This window comes from Xenopus tropicalis, chromosome 2 (genome assembly GCF_000004195.4).
Source record: "Xenopus tropicalis strain Nigerian chromosome 2, UCB_Xtro_10.0, whole genome shotgun sequence".
Taxonomy (NCBI): Eukaryota; Metazoa; Chordata; class Amphibia; order Anura; family Pipidae; genus Xenopus; species Xenopus tropicalis.
This window is the reverse complement of record NC_030678.2, coordinates 147,728,224-147,750,116: the sequence shown is the minus strand read 5'-3', so window position 1 is coordinate 147,750,116 and position 21,893 is coordinate 147,728,224. Positions and strand designations below refer to the sequence as shown.

The 21,893-nt window shown below is 45.0% G+C and overlaps 1 protein-coding gene and 1 long non-coding RNA gene across 4 annotated transcripts in view; one reads left to right on the top strand and one right to left on the bottom strand.

Annotated features, from left to right (window-relative positions):
• LOC100488892 overlaps nt 1-10,927 on the bottom strand; it is a 38,063-nt gene extending 27,136 nt beyond the window's left edge. For 2 of the 3 annotated variants that reach the window (XR_004221378.1, XR_001170016.3), the window contains exons 1-2: nt 10,194-10,927; nt 2,395-2,524 (exon numbers count right to left, since the gene is read on the bottom strand). This is a non-coding gene — a long non-coding RNA (uncharacterized LOC100488892). Of the gene's footprint in view, nt 1-330; nt 597-2,394; nt 2,525-10,193 lie in introns of those variants that run through there. The other variant, XR_004221379.1, reaches the window with a different exon arrangement.
• Nucleotides 10,928-11,089: 162 nt separating this feature from the next.
• krt18.1 (keratin 18, type I, gene 1) lies at nt 11,090-14,567 on the top strand. The gene is given in 7 exon segments (NM_203613.1): nt 11,090-11,525; nt 12,066-12,148; nt 12,638-12,794; nt 13,402-13,566; nt 13,666-13,791; nt 13,879-14,102; nt 14,383-14,567. Coding segments are annotated over 7 exon segments (1,290 nt in total). The 5' UTR covers nt 11,090-11,114; the 3' UTR covers nt 14,507-14,567.
• The last annotated feature ends 7,326 nt before the right edge of the window (nt 14,568-21,893 follow it).

Sequence of the window (21,893 nt, the reverse complement as noted above, 5' to 3'; positions counted from 1 at the left end):
CAAAGATGAGTGGGCCAAAATTCCTCCAGAGCGCTGTAAAAGACTCATTGCAAGTTATCGCAAAGGCTTGATTGCAGTTATTGCTGCTAAGGGTGGCCCAACCAGTTATTAGGTTCAGGGGGCAATTACTTTTTCACACAGGGCCATGTAGGTTTGGATTTTTTTTCTCCCTAAATAATAAAAACCCTCATTTAAAAACTGCATTTTGTGTTTACTTGTGTTATCTTTGACTAATAGTTAAATGTGTTTGATGATCAGAAACATTTTGTGTGACAAACATGCAAAAGAATAAGAAATCAGGAAGGGGGCAAATAGTTTTTCACACCACTGTATATACATGCTGATAATAATCATAAACGGTAGGAGACAACAAGGAAAGGATTCAGTGCTAAGATAGGTCAGTAGCCTTTGAAGTGAGACAATTGGTTTCTTCCTTCCTTCTCAGGTCTCTGTCTCTTTCCCTCAGGCACCAAATTGCAGACCGTTATTCTGTAGGGTTTAGTCTCCGATAAAATCTGAGGAATGTGCGGTTGGGTGCAAATGCCCCATTACAGGGAAAAGGTACTTCTGTTCTTGAAAAACCACTTACAACACATCTAAAGCAAATGACAGGTATTACAGGAATTTAGCCTATGTTTTAGGTAATTAAGTACAATTTAGTTTAGTTTTTTAAGCATAAATAGAATGCAGATTGTGGCTGCTGGAGGCAGGAGGGGAGATGGCACCACTGAAGTTATAAGAAATACTGGATTATAATGCAGTCATCACTCATATCATTGACACTGAGCTTTGGTGAGCACCTCATTATTCTTTCAGCCCCTCTGGGAAATAGTTTCTGCATATTACAAGAAAGCTGCCCCCCACCCTCTCTGGAATTCCTTTCCACATTCCATTAGACTTTCTTCTAATCCCTCTGCTTTCAAAAATGTAATGTTAAAGCACATTTCTTTATTGAAGTTTATCTCCATCCTGCCTTGCATCTCTTTACTATATAGACTGTATGTCACTGCTACCTGCTCAGCTCAGTACTCAGTGCCATATAACCTCCTGACTATCCTGTATCTCTTAAACCACAAATATCTATTGTGCAGAGGCTCTGATCATTACTTATTCACACACAATCATGTGGGTAAAGGTGGCCATACACGCACCGATATTATCGTACGAAACCTCGTTTCGTACGATAATCGGTGCGTGTATGGCATGTCAGCGAGCCGACCGATATCGCAGGAAGCTGCTGAAATCGGTCGGCTCGCCGATCGGCCAAGTTAGAAAATTTTGATCGGGCGCCATAGAAGGCGCCTGACCAAAATTCTCCCTTCAGAGCTGAATCGGCAGAAGGAGGTAGAAATCCTATTGTTTCTACCTCCTTACCTGCCGATTCAGCCCTGAATGGTGTGTGGCGGATCTGACGATGTTTCGTGCGACCGACGGTCGTACGAAACATCGTGAGATCGCCACGTGTATGGCCAGCTTAAGATATATAATGCCCCAATATTTCCCACCTAGTGGCAACAATGGATTTAACATTTAATGATTTATTCCAGTGAAGAAAATAATTTGAATCCATAACTGGATAATCATGGGAAGATACAGAAGTGTTTTAAACTTAACTATTCCCATGCACTGCCATTAAAAGGTATTTTCAGTTACAGGTATGGGACCCTTTAACCAGAATGCTTAGGACCTTGTGTTTTCTAGAAAAGGAGTCTTTCTGTAATTTGGATCATCAAGTCTACTAAAAAAAAAATCATTAAAACATTTATTAAACCCAATAGGATTGTTTTGCCTCCAATAAGGATTAATTATATTGTAGCTGAAATCAAATACAAGGTAAGGATATTACAAAGTAATTAAAATAGAGTCTATGGCAGATGACCAACCCATAATTATGAGTTTTATGGATAATGGGTTATAGAATAAAGGACGAGGAGTGTAGTTGTGGTGCCATTGCCCTAAATTTTTCTCCTCTCTGGTTGTGACTCTAGACACAATATAGCAATATAAGTCAGTTCTACACGTTTGTTAATCACCTGGCTTCTGCAACATTGTTTCAGGAGTGAAAAGGGCAGATACAATTATATTTACAAAAAATCTTTGAAATCATTGAATCTGTAAATTATGCACAGTGGAAATGTGTATAGAATTACATTTTATTTCTTAATTATGTAAAAAAACTGTGGGGATCCCTTAAACACATGGAGCAGGGTGGAGATCCCTTTAATATGTGTGCTGCCAGTTGGGTAACTGTACGTTACTGGCCCTTGAGCATCATTTTTTGAACAGGGTCGGACTGGGGGGTGCAGAGCCCACCGGGACTTCTGCCTCAGGGGCCCCTGCACCCCCCCAACACCCTTCGACCCCCTCCCCCAAGCACGCCTAAATGAAACTCACCTGTGGCACTTCAGGGAAGGGAGACCAGCAGATCGTGGGAGCGCCTTGGGGGTTCAAGTCTGGGAAGGGGGCCCACCGGGTTTTTTCCCGGTACCCCGGCGGCCCAGTCCGAAGCTGTTTTTGAAGCTACCTAAGATAAGATATGTTTAATAAACATTTACAGTATTGCTAAAGATTTATCAGTCATCACTTTATAAACATATACCTATGTATATGCTCATGAGTCATGCTCATGAGTCATAAAAAATTGTGCGGGACTGAATTATTATGGCAAGTTCTATGGGTTACTTACACATATTTCTTTAACAATCACAATGAAGAAGCAATAAAAGTAGTTAATAGAAAGAATATGTATAGTGTGAACATTTTTCCCTTTAAACATTAGTGGGCCATAATCCGCCATCATGCCATGCCGTCTCTGTCTTTGTATTTTTACAGAAGAGTTGCATGGCCCAAGACACCCCCTGGTAGGTTTAACTTTTCTTATCCCTTAGGGCTCTGGCACACGGGGAGATTAGTCGCCCACGACAAATCTCCCTTTTTGCGGGCGACTAATCTCCCCGAATTGCCATCCCACCAGCGAAAATGTAAGTTGGCGGAGGGATGGCACACGCGGCGGCGCGATTTCTGCAAATCGCCGAAAATGTCTCGCGAGGCAACTTCGCCGATTTGCCGAAATCGCCTGCGCAGCATGTGCCATCCCACCGGCGAAAATGTAAGTCGGGGAGATTAGTCGCCCGCCAACAGGGAGATTTGTCGTGGGCGACTAATCTCCCCATGTGTCAGAGCCCTTAATGCACACAAAAACAATGGCCTTGTCTTGTTATACAAGTGAAAAGACAGACAACCATTAGCCAGTTAAAACACATTTCATAATATTCTAATGTTAATATGATACAGACAATGAACCAGACAGGTTTTGCAACAGAGGAAAAGCAAACAATATTTAGTGAACAGTCAGTTACTTTCTCTTTTTAGGACTCACTTTTACGACTTTCTAAAGTAAACACTCTGGTGATTAAAGGGACTTAAACGATGTCACTTACGCACTTTGAAAAATAATTTAAAAAATAGCTGTAACCAGGCCCAGGCATTTAAGGAGTAATGGCAAATATTATATAATTCAGGGATATCAACCAGCAACCCTCTAACAACAGCAGGAGGGCCACATTTTTACATCCCCCAAAATATCTAGCAATAATGATTTATTAATAATAATAAAGAATATTATTAGTTGTAGTAGTAGTAGAATTAGTAGTATTAACATAGCTTCCAACTGTCCTGACTTTCATGGGACATTCCTTTTTTTGACAGCTCAGCCTGCAGTCCAGTATCCTTACTGAAAAGTCCTGCACTGAACGCTAGAAAAGATACATTGTTTCTCAAATTAATTAAAAAGTAGGTGTTCGGCAGAGAGCCCAGAATACTCAACACCTGCACTGAGATACAATTGTAACTAATAAGCTAAACAGATCTCTTGGATGAACTGACACTTGCAGCTTAAAGGGAAATTACACCTTTTTTTAACAAAACTGTAATAACACATAAAACGACCCTAAAACTCTCAGAAATGTGTTCAAATTTTAAATAACCCACCAAATTTAGTCAAATGGGAGTGGTATTTTGGGGGTGTGGTTGCGGCATTTCTTTTAGTCCCTCTTTCCCAAAATGTTGGGAGGTGTGGTATTAATAACCATAAAAATAATAATAACAACACTTATTTATAAAGTTCCAACATAGTCTGCAGTGCTGGCTACACAACAGATGGGTGATTACAATGAACACACAGCCAATAACCTACACAAAAGGTACAGAGGTCCTGCTATTGTGTAGCCCAATATGGACTGTAGGAGGCTCTTCTTGGAGTAAAACTGTGCTTCCAAGACTTGCCCCCAAGCCAGAAATGTAAAAACAGGCACCTGGGAGCAACATCAAAGTTGGTAGTGAGCAACATGTTGTTTCTGAGGCACTGGTTGGGGATCACTGATCTACAGTCATTGTGGCACAGGGGTTATGCCCATGAATGAGGAGCCATAAGGCTGATGGCAGACGAGGCGTAGGGCGGATATTTTTGGCAAGCAGAAAATCGCTTGCTGAAAATACCACCCTACGCCTCCTACATGTACCTGCACCTGAGCGTATTCCATTCATTGGGGTGCAGGCACATGTAGAAGCATAGGGCGGTATTTTCAGCAATCGCTTTTCTGCTTGCCGAAAATATCCATCCTACGCCTCATCTGCCATCAGCCTAAATGAGTTGGCAGGAGAGATAGTTAACCCCACCACCCGTTTGCCACAGACAGAGTTTAATGCGAATATGCACACTTTTGTGTTTTCTCAATTAAATCAGCTGTGTGAGCGCTAATAAGGCCGCACCTTGTGAGATTTATTACAGGTGAGAATGTGCAGCTCCATTTACTTTCCTACAGAAGTGCGATTCCTCCACCCTTTGTGTTTTACAGTAAACTGTCGTCATCCATTCATGCCCCCCCTCCCCTGCCGGCTCATCTGGAGGGGGCAGGTAACAAATTCCTCAGGGGATTGAGTTACACAAACGAGACTCACTAGGAAAACAATCTCTCTACCCACATCCTATCACCATATCAACCGCTGCAAAGGCAAACACCGGATTATCCAGGAGGGAGTCCACTGCCACAGTACAACCTATACATCATTCTGTATTCACACATACACACTCACGTATGTACATTTCTCAGAGCCCCTTTATTATAGCAAGTAGGGTTGCCCAACCTATGGCCCTTTAATAATCTGTGGGTGCTGGGAAGTCAGGCAACACTAATAGCTAAGCAAGGTATATATTTTAGGATCTGCTTATATGGCAAAGGTCGCCAAATTAGCAAATCTTTTTCCTATCTGGTTGCATTGGACTAATCTAGTCATTCAGCCCTGAGATCAGTGATTGGATCACATGGATGGACTGAACCACTGCCTGTGGATCAGCCCAATAGAGTCCTTTTCCAGTGTTAAACTGCTGAATATAAAATTGAGCCACAGAGAGGTATAGACCAATATGGCACTGGCGTAACTAAAAGTTACTGGGCCACACATCAAACTCAATTTAGGGCCTATCTATCAAGATATATTAAAATTGCTTATTAATTAGGACCTTACTGGGCCCCCTGCACCCCTTGGCCCCCCTGCAGGTTCTGCTTCTGCTGTAGTTATGCCCCTCCAAGGAGGGCTTCATTTTGGCCTCACAGAGAGGCCAAAACAGTGTGAGATTTAAAAGCCAATTAAGCTCTTTTACAACCAAGGAGTGGATAGTGCAAAAAACCATAATATTTTTAGTATTTACACCTTGCCCATAGGCATAAAAAATCTACCTGAAATGCCTTCCCACTTACAGTAAAGTGAATTGCTGGCCAAATGGCATATTCGTTTTCTGAAGTTGCCCAAAGTTTTCGGCGCAGGTGTGCCACTGCCTTTATTGGCTAACTAGATTATAAAATGCTTCTTAGGTCCCTGCTTCAGGGATACCATGCCATGTAGAAAGCAGGTCACACAGGTCACTCACGACTTCATGTGGCTAAGAACATTTTGGATCTGCTACAAAACCCCTCTACTTTTAATTTACAGTTCCATAAATTGAAACTGCCCAGTATAAACAGCGGCGTAAGTTTGTCGCGCTGGGCTTCCCTGCAGAAAAATCTTTTGAGAGGTCCAGTTCCTCCTCCCCCTCCCGGACCTGACCAAGCCAGTAGAGGGGCTGGGGGACAAAGGTTAAGCAGACCCTGTGGTCTGGGCCCAGACAGATACCACCTTTCCCTGGCAGGCTCCAACTCTTATAGTGAAGCTGGCAGTTCCACTGGAGGGCCGCTGCTTGTACAATCCTTTTGGAGGTGGAGGGCCCCTGCTTGTACAAACCTGTTCTATTATACATTACATTTCCCATTTTAACAGGTCTTGAGTTTGTCTTTCTAATTGGGGGAATTCCAAGCACCTATAAATCCCCCCAGCCCACCGCTGCTATGTTAGGTTTGCAATAATGCTTCTAAAAAAAAAATGCTTCCTTCTGGGAGGAATATATTCCCGCCCATGGCAAGAAAAACTTTGGATGAAAGTTCCGAGAAATAAATTCTTTCACGGCTGCTCAGCAGATAATCAGGCTTTTGTCAGACGATTCAAGGTTATTGTCCTGTACTCCCATGCACTCACTCACATACACACGCACATACACAGCCATTGTGTGCACTATGAGATAGTAATGTCTCCCCCTTATGAATGGAGCTTATCTAATTACCACAGTATTGGCGCAAACTTGCGAATACATTAGAGCAGTCGGTCAGTGACAATAAAGTAATAAGAATTGGTTTGGTAACCATGAGATGTGCCCCCCTCCCCCCAAGGCAATGGTTGTGCTGAGCCAAACAATGAGCTGCTCTTTGCAAGAGGTGAAGATACTCATGTAAATTACAACCCTGCACTTGTTTGCTCTTTGTACCCTTCAGATATGTATTATGGCTTTGGTTACTGTAGCCACCATTCTCTTCGGCACTAAGAAAATTACTTATCGGGATTAACATCAGTGCAGCCAGCAGCAGCGATAAACTAAACTACATGCTGGATAAATGACTGCCCTGAGGCCACTCTGTGATGTGCAGCCAACAAGGTGAAGTTGGGTGTGGTGGTTTAAAAGGAGCCGCCGGGCTAAGAACTGAAACGGAAATCCTAGAGCAGGTGCAGCAGTGTGTGTAAATCATGTACATAATGAATCACCCTGGCTTATCTCACACTTACCCTGTTACTAGTCACCTGTACGCAGGAACCAACAAAGGAGGGCCCTGATACCCAGAACTGCCTTTAGTGGGGTCTAAGTTGGTAGGAGCAATGTTGAAAAACTGAGTAATGCACCAAAGGTACATATCTTAACTAAGAAAGCAAAGTTGCAGCTTTTTATAGTAGACGTGCATATTATTCTGCAACTGAGATGGTGCCAATAGTAGCAGCGGAAATAATAGCCTCTGGGAAGGGACTGTGGCTGTGGGATAGCAGGTATAGTAGGGAGAGATGGTGCCTATAGTAGCAGTGGGGAGATAATAGCCTCTGGGAAGTGACTGTGGCTGTGGGATAGCAGGTATAGTAGGGAGAGATGGTGCCTATAGTAGCAGTGGGGATAAAAGCCTCTGGGAAGGGACTGGGGCTGTGGGATAGCAGGTATAGTAGGGAGAGATGGTGCCTATAGTAGCAGTGGGGAGATAATAGCCTCTGGGAAGTGACTGTGGCTGTGGGATAGCAGGTATAGTAGGGAGAGATGGTGCCTATTGTAGCAGTGGGATAATAGCCTCTGGGAAGGGACTGGGGCTGTGGGATAGCAGGTATAGTAGGGAGAGATGGTGCCTATAGTAGCAGTGGGGGATAATAGCCTCTGGGAAGGTACTGTGGCTGTAGGATAGCAGGTATAGTAGGGAGAGATGGTGCCTATAGTAGCAGTGGGGGATAATAGCCTCTGGGAAGGTACTGTGGCTGTAGGATAGCAGGTATAGTAGGGAGAGATGGTGCCTATAGTAGCAGTGGGGGGATAATAGCCTCTGGGAAGGGACTGTGGCTGTGGGATAGCAGGTATAGTAGGGAGAGATGGTGCCTATACTAACAGTGGGGGATAATAGCCTCTGGGAAGGGACTGGGGCTGTGGGATAGCAGGTATAGTAGGGAGAGATGGTGCCTATAGTAGCAGTGGGGGGATAATAGCCTCTGGGAAGGGACTGTGGCTGTGGGATAGCAGGTATAGTAGGGAGAGATGGTGCCTATAGTAGCAGTGGGGGGATAATAGCCTCTGGGAAGGGACTGGGGCTGTGGTATAGCAGGTATAGTAGGGAGAGATGGTGCCTATAGTAGCAGTGGGGGGATAATAGCCTCTGGGAAGGGACTGGGGCTGTGGTATAGCAGGTATAGTAGGGAGAGATGGTGCCTATAGTAGCAGTGGGGGGATAATAGCCTCTGGGAAGGGACTGTGGCTGTGGGATAGCAGGTATAGTAGGGAGAGATGGTGCCTATAGTAGCAGTGGGGATAATAGCCTCTGGGAAGGGACTGTGGCTGTGGGATAGCAGGTATAGTAGGGAGAGATGGTGCCTATAGTAGCAATGGGGGATAATAGCCTCTGGGAAGGGGGGCTGTGGGATAGCAGGTATAGTAGGGACAGATGGTGCCTATAGTAGCAGTGGGGGGATAATAGCCTCTGGGAAGAGAGTGTGGCTGTGGGATAGCAGGTATAGTAGGGAGGGATGGTGCCTATAGTAGCAGTGGGGATAATAGCCTCTGGGAAGGGGGGGCTGTGGGATAGCAGGTATAGTAGGGAGAGATGGTGCCTATAGTAGCAGTGGGATAATAGCCTCTCGAAAGGGACTGTGGCTGTGGGATAACAGGTATAGTAGGGAGAGATGGTGCCTATAGTAGCAGTGGGGGGATAATAGCCTCTGGGAAGTGACTGTGGCTGTGGGATAGCAGGTATAGTAGGGAGAGATGGTGCCTATAGTAGCAGTGAGGGGATAATAGCCTCTGGGAAGGGACTGTGGCTGTGGGATAGCAGGTAGAGTAGGGAGGGATGGTTCCTATAGTAGCAGTGGGGGGATAATAGCCTCTGGGAAGAGAGTGTGGCTGTGGGATAGCAGGTATAGTAGGGAGAGATGGTGCCTATAGTAGCAGTGGGATAATAGCCTCTGGGTAGGGACTGTGGCTGTGGGATAGCAGGTATAGTAGGGAGAGATGGTGCCTATAGTAGCAGTGGGATAATAGCCTCTCGAAAGGGACTGTGGCTGTGGGATAACAGGTATAGTAGGGAGAGATGGTGCCTTATAGTAGCAGTGGGGGATAATAGCCTCTGGGAAGTGACTGTGGCTGTGGGATAGCAGGTATAGTAGGGAGAGATGGTGCCTATAGTAGCAGTGGGGGGATAATAGCCTCTGGAAGGGACTGTGGCTGTGGGATAGCAGGTATAGTAGGGAGAGATGGTGCCTATAGTAGCAGTGGGGATAATAGCCTCTGGGAAGGGACTGAGCTGGATAGGCTAGTAGGGAAGGATGGCCTAGGTAGTAGAGCCTGGAAGGACGGGGGGAAGGTATAGTAGGGAGAGATTGTGCCTATAGTAGCAGTGGGAATAATAGCCTCTGGGAAGGGACTGGGGCTGAGGGATAGCAGGTATAGTAGGGAGAGATGGTGCCTATAGTAGCAGTGGGGATAATAGCCTCTGGGAAGGGACTGTGGCTGTGGGATAGCAGGTATAGTAGGGAGAGATGGTGCCTATAGTAGCAGTGGGATAATAGCCTCTGGGAAGGGACTGGGGCTGTGGGATAGCAGGTATAGTAGGGAGAGATGGTGCCTATAGTAGCAGTGGGGGGGATAATAGCCTCTGGGAAGGGACTGGGGCTGTGGGATAGCAGGTATAGTAGGGAGAGATGGTACCTATAGTAGCAGTGGGATAATAGCCTCTGGGAAGGGACAAAATGCTTTGGTAATTAAGGCATAGTAGTAAGTAAGGCACAATATGGCTGTTTTTTCCTAGGCCCTACCACCACTAAAGGTGGTCCTGATTCTGTGTTATAATTTTTACAATCTTTGTATTAGTTTATTAAAGGATAAATTAAATGCCCTGGTATGGCTTACAAAGACCTGGTCTATTAAGTAAGGAACATGAAACGTGACTGGAGCCCTCTGCCTGTTGAAGAGTGCATTGCAACAGATGTTCTCACCTCACAGTTCTAAACTTGCTGGATCGGTTTTGGGGAGCAGTAAGGGGTGTCAGTGCAGAGAGGCAATAGTACAACAAATACACAGTACTCACAAAGTTGCCTCTGGGGGGGCAATCAGGCGTCTCAGCAGGGCACTATTGTACAGTACTTAAGATGCCCATACACGTTAAGAATCTTTTCTCCAATTTAAGTGCGATCCGACAAATCCATCAAATCATCGTAAGGTTAGTGGGCACCGGACAATTGCACATATAGCAATTTTTCATTTCACAATTTGCGCTTTGGCCAACTGTTTGCAGGCAGTTTTCCTAGCTGCAACTAGATGATATCGCTTGAAATGGTCATTTTTGTTCATGTACAAACCATACTTTTAAACAATCATTTCAGGTTAAGCTTGGCCCAACAAAAAGATCTCTTAAAAATCTTAAAATTGGCATATAAACTGAAAACTGCCCAAGCACCCTGCAGGTTCATCCACTTATGGCACTGGGTCTTATGTGCAGGGGGGTATTTATTATAAACACAGGGCTGTTCTCTTGCCCCAACCAGTTCTAATGTTCATTTGCTTTGGCCAGTAATGCTCTTTTTCCTATACCATGTTAATTATAAGATTCGTATCCCAGAAGTGAAAGTAACACACAGAGGTTAGTAATTAACCACTGCTTAGTTAATAAGTTAGTACTGGCTGAGTTGCTGCTCTGCGCATACAGGCCTGTTTATTGGCTCAATACATTAAGTTTACGGTATTTTTAATAAAATAAAGTCACCCCTGCGCTACACTCCTGCCCAGGATCCCAAGCCTCTGTACCGGCAGGGAATAAAAGGAATGAATGATTCCCCCAAGTGACCACACCCTGTGAATGCTTGGCTGTGGGTGGGAGATCCAGTGAAAGGGAGGAGAGCCAGTCCGATTCTCCCTCCCCTCTCACGGTATAAAACCCTGTGTTCCGGAGGCGAGGAGTAGCCAGAAGTTGTCCCGGCTGAGCATCTCCGCACCACTTACCTGCGCAGCCATGAGTTACTCCCGCTCCGTGTATTCTTCCTCCTCTGTAGTAGGGGGGAGTCCCTACCGCTCCCTCAGCGCCGCACCCCGCTTTATACCCAGTAGCAGCGCCGCTAGTGTCCATGCTGGGGCAGGGGGCTCCGGGGCCCGCATCTCTGTATCTAGGGTATCCTCAGTGGGGTCAGGGTTTGGCGGTGGCTATAGCGGGGTATCTAATGTGAATCTGATCGGCGGGGGGCAGAATGAGAAGGAGACCATGCAGGACCTGAATGACCGCCTGGCATCCTATCTGGAGCGGGTCCGCAGCCTGGAGGCAGCCAATAAGAAACTGGAGGTGCAGATCCGCCAGCACACGGAAAAGAAGGGGCCCTCCAAGGACTGGAGTCCGTACTACAAGACTATTGAGGACTTAAGGAAACAGGTGAGACTTTCCTGTAATCAGACAGGCTAACTACCTGTTAGATAAATCTCTAACTGCCTGTTGGATAAATCTCTAACTGCCTGCCCTGGTCTAACTATTATGTCAGCATGATCTGTACTAGGCTAATGAGTAACCAGTCTTCCCACTTCTCATGCCACTTTCTATTTCCCCCACCCATTCTATCTGTTTCCCCCATTCCCTACATACTTTTCCCAAGTGTTCCTGTGATTCAAGCAGGTAGGTGCCAGAAGGTGGAAAGTTATTTACACAATGGAGTTAAAGGAAACATACTCCTAATTTAGTGATATATAATCTGATTTTTGCCAGTACAGCACTTCTAGTTAGTGCCACCCATATGTTCTGCTTGATCTGGAAAGTCTTGAGAGCCTTGTTCCAATATAAACATACAGTGGATTAGCTGGTACCTGGAAAATAATGCTGTCATGATCCCAGTCCTGTCTGTTATTTACACTATTTCCTTCCCCCAGCTCACCTTTGTGCATATTCACACCCTGCTCTCTCTCTCTCCCTGGTTGCTAGGTGTTTGATAGCACATTAGAGAACTCCCAGCTGGTCCTGCAGATTGACAACGCACGCCTTGCAGCTGACGACTTCAGAGTCAAGTAAGTTCTGACTTCCACTTACTGTGCTCTTGCTACAGTTAAACCAGGAGAGCCATCATGCCAAATGAACAACCCCCTGCCCTTTAGATGTTGTTGCACTAGAATTGATAAAGCTGGGAGTTGTAATTCTGCAACAACAGGGTAGCTAGGAGTAGAAAGGTACAAACATAATCTCTGGTTTGATTGTAGTTAGATAATGCTAATCTATAATCAGATTAGAGATGTGACTACACGCAACAAAATCGCTGTGATGGTTTTTCAAGTCTACAGCCCTCCAGCTGTTGAACCAAAGGCTGGCAGTAGATTAGATTTGTATTTCATATAAGACTGGAGGGCATCCTGTCTGGCTTCCCACGTGGCTGGGGCAATGGAAATATTACTCTTTACTTAAAATCGGGGGTAACCGTAACCCGTTTAAATTTATTCAGGCCACTGTGACCACATGATCAGGTTTGGTGCCCATGCCTAACCTTGTACCCTCCCCATTAGGTATGAAGCAGAGATGGCTATCCGTATGTCTGTGGAAGGGGACATTACCGGGTTGCGCAAGCTTATAGATGACACCAACGTCAGCAGAATGAACTTGGAGAATGAGATTGAGTCCCTGAAGGAGGAGCTAATCTTCCTGAAGAAGAACCACCAGGATGTAAGGGGAAATCAATCTATTCTTAGGGTAAAATGTGGGGATTAAAAGCTAGAGGGGAAGCTCTTTTTGGGGGGCATTATCCATGAACACCAAACATTTGTAGTGCTTTCTATTTGAGCACTAGGGGTGCTGTTCTGGTGACATACGAGAAACCCCTATAACTAGGGCAACTATCTTTTAAGTACTGTGTAACTCATTTCAGTGTATATAGTAACTCTAATGTATAGTTCTCAGATTACCGGTCTATAATTCCCCCACATTCCTACAGTATTTCATTTGTCTGAAAGATAATTGGGTTTAAATCCGCTTTTTAGGAACCTAGGTTTTAAAAAGGCTTCAGTGATCTTTGATCTGTCTGGACTTTAACTTAAACCTAAAATGGGTGGTGAATCAAAATTTTATATAGGATTTATAACCCCATTCAAGTGAGGGGCAGCATTCTGCTCTGACCCTGCATGGCCACTTTATGAAAAGAGCACCCCATGTGAGCCACCTCCTTGGTGTCTAGCAGATGGACATGGAGGGTTGGTCTACTCATGCTGTAGTGTTGATGTTGCTTGGGTTGGTGATCACTTCAGAGAAATCACTAACCAATGTGTTTCTCCAGGATGTGACTGAACTACAGGCTCAGGTTGCAAGGTCTGCTGTAACTGTGGAGGTGGATGCCCCCAAATCACAAGACCTTGGCAAGATCATGACAGAACTTCGAGCACAATATGATGGACTGGCACAAAAGAACCGCGATGATGTTGAGAAGTGGTATCAGTCTAAGGTAAGTCTCTGCTTGAGGAGGGATCTAGGCAGAATATAAATGGAGTATTTTGTATCGGAGAATAGGTTCCCTTTGTTAATCCCCATTTGCTCTTTACAGGTGGATGAGCACACAGTGCAAGTTAACCTAGATACAGAAGCGCTGCACTCTGCAAAGAGTTCCGTAACTGATCTGCGCCGCACCGTGCAGTCCCTAGAGATAGAGCTGGAGTCTCTGCGCAATCAGGTAAGGGACAATGGTGTACCCTACTCTCTCTGCTGGTGGGTACTATGCAAAGATTATTACAGAACTTGATCCGATGTTTAACAACAGAAAGCAAGCTTAGAGGGCACACTCCACGACACAGAAGCACGTTATGCGATGGAGCTGGAGATGCTTGGGGGTACTGCCATGGCAATGGAGGCAGAGCTGGTACAAGTCCGCAGTGACTGCCAGAGACAGCAACAGGAGTATCAGGCTCTTCTTAACACAAAGATGAAGCTGGAAGCAGAAATCCATACCTACAGAAGGCTCCTGGAAGGAGACGGCAGTTTTGAGTAAGTTACTGCTACAACCAAGGGGAATTTCATCAGGGTTCAATAGTTTTTGCATGTTTCCTTTCCTCTCAGTCTGAACTTTTTAAGAAACATAAAATGTCTGTAGATTGTAAGCTCTCATGGGCAGGGCTCTTTAACTCTTATATCGGTTAATGGCTGCTTTTATATGTTCCTCTGTATGTCCAATGTATGAAACCCAATTATTATACAGCGCTGCGGAATATGTTGGAGCTTTATAAATTGATGTCTAACACTTCTGCCTCTCCTTCCTACCCTCCAGCCTCCAAGATGCTGTGCCAACGGTAACCACACAGACGGTAAAGAAAGTCATCACGACCACACAGAGGATTGTGGATGGGAAAGTGGTTTCGGAAAGCAATGATACTGAAGTCCTCAAGTCCTAACTCTTGGAAACAGATTTTCATGTCCATTGCATTTCATTTAATAAACATTCCAGAATTCTAATTTAGTTTTGTACCTGTTTTGCTTTCACTAAGGGGATATTTCAGTAGTACAACACATAGCAGTAGTGGCTACCTAAGGTGGAAATTGTGGATAACCCACAATGCAGAGGAGGGTGGGTCACTTACTGTTCACACCTGAATGAAAGGGGTGCTACATAGACACTTAAAATTGTAGTGCAACATCTGGATATACATACTGGTAGCCATCAGGGAGGTTTAGGGGCAGTCTCTTCTAGGGCCCCTAAAATTGTTCCCTATGGCACAAGGGGCTCCAGTTACACTTGTGTGAGTTGAAAATGCAAAAAAAAAGGGGGCTTAAAACTTTGGCCCTGGTAACTGGCATATTAGATTATTTTCTAAGGAATGTAAATTTTTCACTCCTGAGGTCCAGGATTACTTTATAGTTCTTACAATCAACTGAATACTATCCCAGTATAATCTGAAAGTACTTCCCTGTATGCACCATGGCCAAAGTGCCAGGAAACACACTGTTTATTGCAAGGAAGTGAGCAGCTTATGAAGCTTGGCAAGGAACTCTCCATCACGTGCCCCAAGCATTTCTGAAATGCTAGCAAAATGGAACTAGCTAATCCGCACACCCCTGTTAGTTGGCAATACCAGCATATTATCCCTTTTATTTGTCCCGCAATCTCTGACAAAGCTTACATGAATGCATAGTGGCTTTCCTGTTCCTGCAGGTTATATTATGCTGTGACATGTTACTGGCAGTAAATTTGTTGCATGTAAAGTTGGGGGTTTTTTGAGAGGTTTTTACTATATATTTGTGGATTCTATCAACCGGGGCCACCACCTGCCCATTGGCAGAGATATGTGCCTCACCGTGGACCCCTAGACTTTACTTCTCAACCGCAGTCCAGAGTGCACTGAGCATGTGAAGTGTTGCAGGCGCTATTAAGATCAAAGATAAGGGAAGTGCTGTAGACCACTTTAAAATCAGGAATAATTACTGTTACCGGGCTGTTAGTACAACAAGTTCAGTAGCTTGATGCCTCACAGAAGCAAGGATTTACCCAAACCATTTGCTGAAGTGGCAAATGTTACCACCAGCCTGGAACTCTCTCTAATAGCAGTTAATCTGAAAGGCAGACATGAAAAAGAGAAGCAAGGCGAAACTACTGGCTTCTTTCTGCAAGTTCATTTACTGGTTGCTCGGTAAACCACCAGCGCTCCATTAGTACCTAGGCCCCTAGCCAGGATTAGTGATGTGAATCTTTACCAACCTTTTCCCTGCTGCTCTCCAGTATGCAGCAGTCTCTGGAAAGAAATTCTACATCCTCTGTGTAAAAATCTGTGTAGAGTAGGCAAGTGGTAACTAGTAGCCATAAACCAAAAGTGTAAGTACAAAGCAAACACACAGCAATGTAAGGTGTTGTTCTCTGTGTACTCTACCTTGGCAACCCCCCCCCCCCCAGTGCCTTTTTTTATGTTCTAGATATTACAGGTATGGGATCCCTAATTTGGAAACTCATTATCCGGAAAGTTCCAAATTACAGAAAGGCCATCTCCCATAGACTTTATTATAAGCAAATAATTCTAATTTTTAAAAATGATTTCCTTTTTCTCTGATCATAAAACAGAACCTTGTACTTGATCCCAACTAAGATATAATTAATCATTAATGGAGGCAAAACAAGCCTATTGGATTTATTCAACATTTGAATGATTTGTGCAGACTTAAGTTATGGAGATCCAAATTACGGAAAGCCCTATTGGACCTATTGGACCCCTTATCCGGAAAACCCCAGGTCCCAAGCATTCTGTATGTATGTATAACTTTATTTATAAAGTGCCACAAGGGTACGCAGCGCTTTACAATATACAAAATTACACACAGAGAGGAAAAGTGTTATAACAAATCAATAAATAAGTAAAAATACAAAGGGAGTAAGTGCCAGGTGGTATGAGACACAGTAGGAAGGAGGTTCCTGCCCCATTGAGCATATAATCTAATAATTGGTTGGGTAACATACAGGCACAAATTGGAAGGTAAGAGTGCACTAGGCAAAATAATGTTTTAGTGCTCCAGAAGGTAGCATCTGAGTTTTATCTTAAAGAGAGTGAGTGTTCCCTACGGAGGGATTTAGGGATAGATTTCCAGAGGTAAGGATTCCTGGTCCCATACCTGTACTGTGCCCCAGGGAAATTCATTGTAACTTTAGGAAATAATTTGTTTCACGGTCAAAAGATGAAAACTGTTAAGATCCCACTGGGCCTCCAATGATTCTGGGCACCCTAAAATCCACTGGGTCCCCATATGCAGCATGTCTCTGCTTCAGCAAGATGCAGGTTATAGCACTCCCTATAGTGCTTTCTGCTACTGCTGTAAAGTGGATAGATCATTAATCATTTACATGGCTTTCCTTTTGTTCATAACTACAACTCCCAGTATCCCAGTGACTGTTGATGGCTGCTAAAAATTGTAGTTCAGCAGTAAATGGAGAGCCATAGGTTGCTGCACTGTGTAGTTGTCAATAAGTGAAGGGGTCTGTCTTTGTTCTACCCCATAATTCCATTTCATGCTGTGCTCAGCTGTCAATCAGGAGGCAGTAACAGTAAGGGGTATGTGTTTTATCACAGCATTCCAATCCTCAAGGGCTGCATCCGGAACTAGAGATCCCCACCCTAGATTTATAGAGGCAATAAACCTTACAGAGGCATTGGGTAAAGGGCAGGCATTCCAGTTGTATGGTGCGGGAAAGGGGGAAGCAGGTAGGTGTGATAGGAAGGCAGGGGGTGGGGGTTAACATATTCCAGGAATTCATTTGTGTATTTTTATTTGTTTAGCCTTCAGTGATGCATTGCCATTTTGGCCTAGCCCCAGTGCCCAGTGTTTCCTCTAGCCTGTGTGTATGCACGCAAGTTATTATAATTTCACACACAAAAAGAAACTAAAGGAACAAAGTAAATTCATGTTCACATATATTTTATTGCTTGCTGGGACCTGCCATCTGGGCAGCCTCTGAAAATTATCCACAACACCTGGACTTTAAGACATTAAAGAACACATTGCCAGGACTTGCTTAAAATATCAATTGCAAAATCAAAACCACAGATTATTAATCCTTGTAATAATTTCCTACTATACCCTATACCTGCTATCCTACAGCCCCAGTCCCTTCCTAGAGACTATTATCCTCCCACTGCTACTATAGGCACCATCTCTCCCTACTATACCTGCTATCCCACAGCCCCAGTCCCTTCCCAGAGGCTATTATCCCACTGCTACTATAGGCACCATCTCTCCCTACTATACCTGCTATCCCACAGCCCCAGTCCCTTCCCAGAGGCTATTATCCCACTGCTACTATAGGCACCATCTCTCCCTACTATACCTGCTATCCTACAGCCCCAGTCCCATCCTAGAGACTATTATCCCCCCACTGCTACTATAGGCACCATCTCTCCCTACTATACCTGCTATCCCACAGCCACAGTCCCTTCCCAGAGGCTATTATCCCCACTGCTACTATAGGCACCATCTCTCCCTACTATACCTGCTATCCCACAGCCACAGTCCCTTCCCAGAGGCTATTATCCCCACTGCTACTATAGGCACCATCTCTCCCTACTATACCTGCTATCCCACAGCCACAGTCCCTTCCTAGAGACTATTATCCCACTGCTACTATAGGCACCATCTCTCCCTACTATACCTGCTATCCCACAGCCCCAGTCCCTTCCCAGAGGCTATTATCCCCCCACTGCTACTATAGGCACAATCTCTCCCTACTATACCTGCTATCCCACAGCCCGAGTCCCTTCCTAGAGACTATTATCCCACTGCTACTATAGGCACCATCTCTCCCTACTATACCTGCTATCCCACATCCACAGTCCCTTCCTAGAAACTATTATCCCCCCACTGCTACTATAGGCACCATCTCTCCCTACTATACCTGCTATCCCACAGCCCCAGTCCCTTCCCAGAGGCTATTATCCCACTGCTACTATAGGCACCATCTCTCCCTACTATACCTGCTATCCCACAGCCCCAGTCCCTTCCTAGAGACTATTATCCCACTGCTACTATAGGCACCATCTCTCCCTACTATACCTGCTATCCTACTGCCCCAGTCCCTTCCTAGAGACTATTATCCCTCTACTACTATAGGCACCATCTCTCCCTACTATACCTGCTATCCCACAGCCACAGTCCCTTCCCAGAGGCTATTATCCCACTGCTACTATAGGCACCATCTCTCCCTACTATACCTGCTATCCCACAGCCACAGTCCCTTCCCAGAGGCTATTATCCCACTGTTACTATAGGCACCATCTCTCCCTACTATACCTGCTATCCCACAGCCCCAGTCCCTTCCCAGAGGCTATTATCCCCCCACTGCTACTATAGGCACCATCTCTCCCTACTATACCTGCTATCCCACAGCCCCAGTCCCTTCCCAGAGGCTATTATCCCCCCACTGCTACTATAGGCACCATCTCTCCCTACTATACCTGCTATCCCACAGCCACAGTCCCTTCCCAGAGGCTATTATCCCACTGCTACTATAGGCACCATCTCTCCCTACTATACCTGCTATCCCACAGCCACAGTCCCTTCCCAGAGGCTATTATCCCCCCACTGCTACTATAGGAACCATCTCTCCCTACTATACCTGCTATCCCACAGCCACAGTCCCTTCCTAGAGGCTATTATCCCCCCACTGCTACTATAGGCACCATCTCTCCCTACTATACCTGCTATCCCACAGCCACAGTCCCTTCCCAGAGGCTATTATCCCACTGCTACTATAGGCACCATCTCTCCCTACTATACCTGCTATCCCACAGCCACAGTCCCTTCCCAGAGGCTATTATCCCACTGCTACTATAGGCACCATCTCTCCCTACTATACCTGCTATCCCACAGCCACAGTCCCTTCCCAGAGGCTATTATCCCACTGCTACTATAGGCACCATCTCTCCCTACTATACCTTCTATCCCACAGCCACAGTCCCTTCCCAGAGGCTATTATCCCCCCACTGCTACTATAGGCACCATCTCACCCTACTATACCTGCTATCCCACAGCCACAGTCCCTTCCCAGAGGCTATTATCCCCCCCACTGCTACTATAGGCACCATCTCACCCTACTATACCTGCTATCTATGTTTAGTGTGCCCTTAACCTAAAAAGCATGTACATTTGCATGCTGAGGCAGCTGCAACAGAAAGCAAATAACTCAGCCAGCCTCCAAAAAAATAATTCTATACTGAAAGTATAAGAGGACTTTTCTGTCACAGAAAATGTTTTCCTACTGCCATCCTATAGTTTTAGCATTGCAAAAAGCCTGATTCTTTTCCTTGGGATGCAGCTTGGTTACCTGGGGGAACAACCACAAAGTCTGTTTGCCAATGCCTGCAAAACACCAAACCATTTCTGCACCATCCTGACATAATATTATAGCCTGTTCTCAAAGCCGCTTTCTGCACCTCTGTACAGAATACTGGGGGAGAACAAACATTGCAGAAACCTGACAAGAAAACAGAAAAAAAGTTATAAATCTGCCCTGTTCGTGTGAACCTTCCATCTGTTTCCTGCTTCTGGATTTAAGAACCAGATTTATCTTTATTAAATAATACAACCTAGAGTTAATATTTTCCTTCCACTATTGTATCAAGAAGAATATGAATCATTACTGAAGCCGCGTGTGGCAGGCAATGGCCTATGGCAGTGCTGCCCGCGACCCCCCTCTGTGTGGCCCCCCACCTGTCTGGCTGCTTTGATGGCTTACTCTTGTGTAAGCTTTAAATTGTATCAGTAGTGTGATTAACTGCCCCCTGCATTGTTCTCACCTCAGATTCAGGCTGTAATGCCCCTGTATTGTTTAAAAATGTAATCCCCTGTGTTGTTCACACCTTTTAGTTTCTGCATTGTTCACCCCCTGCAGTGTTCACACCTCAGGCTCAGACTGTAATCACCCACATTGTTCTACTGTTCACACCTCAGACAGTGACTGTTGGAGCAGTAGAAACCCATAAATAATCCCTGCACACTACAAAAAGAACATATACTGAGGTGGTACTGCAATTAAAACGTTTTTTAATATATAGTTATTGTGCAGACTGTAGGAGCAGTGCCAGCATTGTCACTGTATGCTGCCTGTGTGTGCCATACACACACAGGCAGGGTAGGGCAGGTAGAGTATGACACACACAGGCAGCATAGGGCAGGCAGAGTATGGCACACACAGGCAGGGTAGGCCAGGCAGAGTATGGCACACACAGGCAGGGTAGGGAAGGCAGAGTATGGCACACACAGGCAGGGTAGGGAAGGCAGAGTATGGCAGGTTTTTGCTGTACTACAACCATTAATATGGTTATGGTCATGTGATAACACGGGTGTGGTTTCAAGTGGGTGCAGTTTCAAAAAGGGGAGTGGTCAAAACTGGCTTTCATTATCGGCCCTCCACCACGTAGGTCGGAAAAATTCCGGCCCTCGGTACCACAGAAGTTGGACAGCACTGGCCTATGGTATTGCATGATTTCCCATCTGAGGAACCCAATGCCTTTAATGGGCCAGTGGGGGTGAGATTAACACTTTCATTACTTGCTTGGATATTATTAGAGTTACAGTACTGTAATAATAATCATCATTATTATTATTACATATTTAGAAACTGCCAATGACTATAAAGGTTTACATGTACCTCTGACCTTGTTATGAGCTAAGTAGGGCCCTAACACATCAAATGAGAAAGGGAGGCTTTGACCCCAAAAAAAGACTGTTTTCTCATCTTTAATGTATAGAACTGTTCTTATGCAGAGCTCCTTCAGCTGAATAAACATGGGTCTTCCACTTCAAGAGTAAGTTCCACATTATTGCACATGAAAGTTATTGGAAACAGGTTTATTCTTCTCACCACACTGATTTTTGAAATGATATAACTCTGTAAGACTGTCTCCCAGAAACGACAGGTCCCTTGTGGGTGCCAAAACACTTGCCATTGCCCCAGATAAATAAACTAGCAGTTTTGACTCCAACCTGCTGCTCCACTGGTGTAATTTGAAAATACATTGTAATGATGCATCACAGCACTAGGGCCAGAGCTAGTTTGGGAAGGTTAGAACTGATTATGTGAAATTGCTTGAAGGACACAGAGCAGAAAAACCAGACTAAACAAGTACTTATTGTACACATTGCTTAGCCTCAGATCCATATCTTTCATTGTGGATCTTGTCTCACACATAGTTTTGCTTCTTCCAGAACAAGCAATAAAATGCTCAGCTACTAAATCATTTTGCCAGTGTTCATGTACTGGACCTATTTTGTACATGTTCAGGCCCAGACTGGCAATCTGTGGAT